This window comes from Schistocerca piceifrons, chromosome 11, assembly GCF_021461385.2.
Source record: "Schistocerca piceifrons isolate TAMUIC-IGC-003096 chromosome 11, iqSchPice1.1, whole genome shotgun sequence".
NCBI classification, from domain to species: domain Eukaryota; kingdom Metazoa; phylum Arthropoda; class Insecta; order Orthoptera; family Acrididae; genus Schistocerca; species Schistocerca piceifrons.
The window spans coordinates 27,154,168-27,160,167 of NC_060148.1; the positions used below are offsets into that span (position 1 = coordinate 27,154,168).

The 6,000-nt window shown below is 36.8% G+C and overlaps 1 protein-coding gene across 1 annotated transcript in view; it reads left to right on the plus strand.

Annotated features, from left to right (window-relative positions):
* The window catches only part of LOC124720138 (poly [ADP-ribose] polymerase tankyrase-like), a 57,134-nt gene extending 51,424 nt beyond the window's left edge, over positions 1-5,710 (plus strand). Inside the window, exon 3 of the mRNA XM_047245438.1 lies at positions 5,108-5,710. Coding sequence (XP_047101394.1) covers positions 5,108-5,591 — 484 coding nt within the window. The 3' untranslated portion in view covers positions 5,592-5,710. The remainder of the gene's footprint in view (positions 1-5,107) is intronic.
* The last annotated feature ends 290 nt before the right edge of the window (positions 5,711-6,000 follow it).

The following is a 6,000-nucleotide window of genomic DNA, read 5'->3' on the forward strand; positions in this document are numbered from 1 at the left end:
TCTTTCTGAAAATACAGTAAGACTTGTAACAGATTTTTATGAAAAGGGTGAAAGTTCCAGAGTGCTACCTGGAACAAAAGACAAAGTAAGCGTTCAAAAAAATGTGTACATGCAAAAAAGACTCATTTTGTGTAACTTGAAAGAACTCTGTTATTCTTTCAAATTGGATAATCCCGAGGTAAAAGTAGGATTTTCAAAATTTTGTTTCTTGAGACCTAAATGGTGTATCCTTGCTGGTGCTGCAGGCACACACACTGTATGTATATGCAGTATCCACCAGAATGTTAAACTATTATTGGATGCTGTGAAAATTGAAGAATCTTATAAAGACCTAATTAAGATGCTTGTGTGCAACACGGAAAACCAAAACTGCATGCTACATCATTGCGACAGCTGTCCTGCAAATGCTGCACTAACTGAGTACTTAACTGAAAAACTAAGTGAAGATTATGATTTAGAAGAAGAAATTGTAATCAGTCAGTGGGTTAACACAGACAGGGCAGAAATGATCAAACAGTCTATCAGTGTTGAAGACTACATTTCTTTATTGGTTAGGTCATTGGAAAAGCTCACCCCGCACTCATTTATAGCAAAATCCCAATCAGCAGCTTTTAAAAGATTGAAAGAAGACCCATCACCCAAAACAGCAATTATTGTGGTGGATTTCAGTGAAAATTATTCCTTTGTTATACAAAATGAGATCCAAAGTTACCACTGGAATAGAGGTGGTTGTACTCTACACCCAGTTGGAGTTTTCCTAGGAAATGAGGAAAACAATGTTTTTGGTTCCAACCACTGTTTTATTAGTTATGACCAAGAACATGACACTTGTTTTGTTAACTTTGTACAAAAAGAAATTACAAAGTGGCTGTCATTACATCATACTGACATTGACTCAGTTCACTACTTTACAGATGGTTGTGCTGGGCAGTACAAAAATAGAAACAGTTTTAAAAATTTGACTGAACACTTGAGAGACTTTAATTTGAAGGCCCAACACTTTTTTTGCAACAAGTCATGGGAAGTCAATTTGTGATGGCATAGGAGGAACTATTAAAAGAATTTTAAGGAAAGCCAGTCTACAGTTTTCAGATGAAGAACAAATAATGACAGCAATCGATGTGTACAAGTTTTGTGAAAGAAATATTGAAAACATTCATTTCCACTTTATTGACAAAAAAGAAGCTGATTTGCTACGGTTAAAACTAGAAAAACGTTTTTTCAGCAACCCGAACCATTCCTGGAACAAGAAGTTTTCATAACTTCAAACCACTTCCAACAAACAACCTTGAAATTAGAAGGACTACAGATAGTGTAAAACCCTCCTTAGCCTTTTCTTTCCATTCTTCTACTGATTGGGTTCGTGTTGAACCATGCAAATCATGATGGTAACTGGTACTTTGGACAGGTAAAAACAATATTCAATGATGAAGAAGATGCAGAAATTCTATTTCTACATCCTTCAGGACCAGCTGCATCATTTTATTGGCCTGAAAGAGAAGATTCTTGCATAGTGCCTTTGGAGCACATAGTCTGTGTAGTAGACACACCTCAATCAAGCGGCACTGGAAGAATGTATTACTTCAAAAAAGACTGTATCAAAAGAACTGAAAGCTCTTGGATGAAGTGGAAAAACAGTTTGAATCAGCATTAATGTTTATTAAAAAGACAAAATTACTCAAAAAATTCAATGTTTCAAGCAATAAGTTGGGTTATACATAAGCGTTGTAAGAACACTATCTTTGTACATAATTGTAATGTAATCTACTATAATTAATAAACATGTTAAAAAGCCATCATTATTTATGTTTTATCAAGTAGCCTATATAAGAGATACAGCAAAAAAAAATTGCAGGTGTTGTCAGGATGGTATTAGAACCATTTGAGCCAAATTTCATGAAAATCTAAGGAGGTGGGTGTAAAATTTATTTTTTATTGGGTGATTTGATATGGAATGACCCTGCAGCTGTTTTGCTTTGTCAGATGTTTGATTGACTCTGTACTGGAATACTATTTCAACTTGTGACAAGTTTCAATAATGTGAAAAAAATATTTTCATTCTAATATTTTTAAGCCAAAAATCATGACTATAGAAATAAGATCAGTTTTTGCTTTAGTACAGCTTAAAAGTGCTAAATGGATCAAAGTCAGACACAGTACTTTTTAAAATTATTTTTGCCATTGGCAACGCAATGTTTTTCGTGCCAACTTCCTGTGTCAAAAGCAGTTGGAAGCCAACAATGGCAGCTGGTAGCTTATTGTGTTTGGCATAAACACACCAATTCAGTTTGTGTGAATCTAGACAACCTCCCAGTTTGGTTTTGTGGCGCTGCTTGGAAAACTAACCCTCTCCTATTTAACAGTTGACACTTCTCTAGTGTAATCGTGACCACACAATGAGCACACATCTTTCTCCTGCAAATGCTTTGCTTATGAGCAAGAGCTTGATCAGACACAACTCCTCATGACAAAAATCTGTGCTTTGTTACATCTTAACCTATATAAGAGTGTATACATGGATGAGAAAAACAATTCTTGAATTTTCTATTTAAAATACACTTTTTCTGGGTGAAAATGCACTATACTACAGGTAAAATACATTTTTTCCATGTTAACTGACAATATACTTTCTCTCGGAGCTGTAAAACTTATCAAGCCTTTGACTGGGAAAGGTTTTATACATCTACATAGAACTTCCAGGCACTTTAGGAAACAAAACCCAGCAAAGATTTTGTAAAGATCTTTGACATGTGGCAACATGTTCACTGCATAATTTCATATTACAAAAGTACAAATATGAATTCCACCAAATACAGCTTTGAAATTAAGATTGCAATGTGCTTTTGTCAGCCAATAATAGCTTATGCCACGTGATCTCACCAGCCAACAGCAGCAGATATTCAGAGTGTAGGACACGCAGTGTCGTCAGCCAATAGGAAAAATACTGCTAATAACACAAACACACACAAATAGGGAAACTTGGTGGTTTGTTAATATACGCACAGTACAGATACAAGAAAAGTTAAGCTTTCACATTGGTTGTGGAAAAATGTTTTTGCAGGTTCCCCTCCCCTCCCCCCCGTCCTCTCTTCTTCTCGAGGATCCTAAGAGCACAGTTTAAATTGCGGCAGCTGAATATTTCTGAAAAGCAGTATTACAAAAATTCACTGCTGTGTACTAAACATTTCGTGGGTTACTTGGCTGAACGCATGTTCTGTCGAGCATTTTGACTCTTGCATTGCACAATTCATAAACTATGAGAGAGTTAAAATAAAACACTTTGTTCTGTTGGGTCCACAGCGTTGTATATGTCGGTATAAGACATTATAGAAATGAATGCTCCAAACCAGCTGCAATAAGGTAGTATGTTTTTTAATATTTTAAATTACAAGCCTGTTTGTTTATTGCCATTATCAAGTAACTTGTGAAATAACATTAGTAAGATCAGCTGTACATAAATTGTAGCTGTTTTACATTTACATTTGCACTTGTACTCAAGTCTAGTTGGAAGTAATGAATATATTGCATCTGTAGTAAAGATCTTCTGTCATGTCTTGGTGAGTATAAAAGTTCTTGTAGTTATTGAAATGTAAAAATAAGTTTTTGAAAGATATTTCGACAGTTCAGTTTTGACAGTTCTTTATTCTGATGCTATATGTGTGTGCAGAGTTTATACAGCTTACCAGAGGTGTTACGTATTGATGGTCTTAGTTGCTTTTAAACTTAATCTGTTGTCCATGTATGTTTTGTTTACCATTTCACTGTGTCTTCTCATGTTCTGTCATGTCAGTAAAGTTTTCTAGATATAGCATATATCTTTAAAATGTGTGTGTGTGTGTGTGTGTGTGTGTGTGTGTGTGTGTGTGTGTGTGTGTGTGTGTGTGTGTGTGTGTGTTCATTTAGAATTTCATGTGGGTATTTCCTTATGAATATAAATTTCCAGTTCAAGAATTCATAGTAAGTTCTTTTGGTATTTTATGTAATATTACAGTTTCAATTTTCTCCTCTTGGGGGTGTTGGGTTTTCAGAGGCAAATAAAAGCTTGATGGATTACTGTCACTGTTTCTAGTTTCTTTAAGATATATCAAACACTAATGTGCCAGTAAAATTTTAAATAATGGCATAAATGACTGGTCTTCTGAGACTGAAAATTTTCCAGGTGGCTGATGAGTATCAAACCTTCTGTAATTTAAGAAATTCATTGCACATTGTCACATGTAGCATAATTGATCTTGTGTAAAAGGAAATTTATTTTGCAAGTACCAGTAATGCTTCTAAAATCACCATTAACGATATTCTCTCTTGACCTGCTAGAAGTATAGAGAGTTGTGACATCACACTCATCGAAAGCACCGTGTTGTTACGAAATACTGTGTGGTCTTCATCCTAAAGCCTTTGACACATTGTGCTGTCAGTAGATGTTTGTATGTGCACTGTGTCTTGTTGTTATAAATTGCACATTTCTTTGAAACTAAAGTTTTATTTTGGTGTTACTTTCTCGTTTGTTTTATTGCTGCAGTATTATTCTGCAGTAGCAAGCTAAAGTAAAATTCTTTGTTGAAGTGTCAGTTCTTAACAGTCAAAATAACAAAAATAGAACTAAAAACTAAAACAGTGAAATATTCCTGGATATTTTTTAAAAAATTCCCGTTTTCCTGTGTTTCGCGGTTGTCCTGGGTGGTATATATGCTGTCCTTGTTTTATTTCCACCCCAAGTCAAACTGTAATTTTCTGTTACAGAATTTTCTGCCATATTTTGAATGGTAAAGATGGTTGCACAACAGTTGTAAAGATTGTCAACCAGACATGTGACTAACATTTCATGTAAAATTTCCATATGAACGGAACATTCTTTTTTGCTTAAGAAACATGACTCTAGCATAATATTAACTATTTTTATCTATTTTATTGTTTATCCCAAAGTTAACTCAAAAGTACCAACATTTTTGTAATCTTAATATGCTACTGCACTTCCCTGTACATTTTCTTACACAATTTATTGACGCTGTCATTCCAAACGAAGGCAGCCACCTGCGTGAGTTTTGAGTATTACACATGCGACGTCACTGTCAGTACAGAATTGTGCTAACTACAGTGCACTTTGCAGGACTTCGTCTGTGGAGCAGACAGAGGACTTGAGCGAGTGGCTGGCAGTGGCAGCCAGAACGGGTGATGTGGGTGAATTGCGGCGGCTGCTGGCCGCAGGAGCACCCGTCGATGCGAGGGACGGCGCTGGGTGCACCGCCCTGCACCTGGCAGCGATGGACGCGAATCCGGAGACGGTCAAGTGTCTGCTGAGTGCAGGGGCTGACATCAATGCGAAGGACTCGAGTCTGCAGACGCCTCTGCACGCGGCCGCATACCGGGGTAACTTGAAAGCGATGTGGGTGCTGCTGACGTCGTCGGCACAAGTAGACGTTCGGGACCGTTGGGGGAAAACGCCGCTGCACTGGGCTGCTGCCACGAAGCGGGTAGAAGCAGTAAGGGCTCTGTTGCTCGCCGGAGCGAGCAAGAAGGTGAAGGACAACGAAGACATTACACCTGCGGACACTGCTACCTCGTCCACTAGAGAGCTGTTCAGGATGTACTAAATCTGACATAACTAAGCCCTCTACTTCTGTACCTCTTAAATGTTACAATAAATGTGTAATTTATTACTGTTTTTTCCTGTTGTATCACAGGAATCTTTGTAATAAAATATTTCACAGAATGTCTGCTTCATTTGCTGCCATCCCTTGAATATCATCTAATTGGCTTAGATACACCCAAGACGATTAGGTTTAGCATGAATTGATGTTTGGTGTCACATATTTATTCCAGTTGAACAAATCTAATTAAATAGCTTTGTAATACTGAGGCAATTAAACATATAATACTGCAACTCCACATCTTTAACCACTTTAACCAGTTTGATGTCAGCTTCATGCAACATGTATCTGGGTTCATCAAAGTGTCTAATCCTTCAGATATATTTCGTAGCTGCTTAAGATGTCTTGTGGT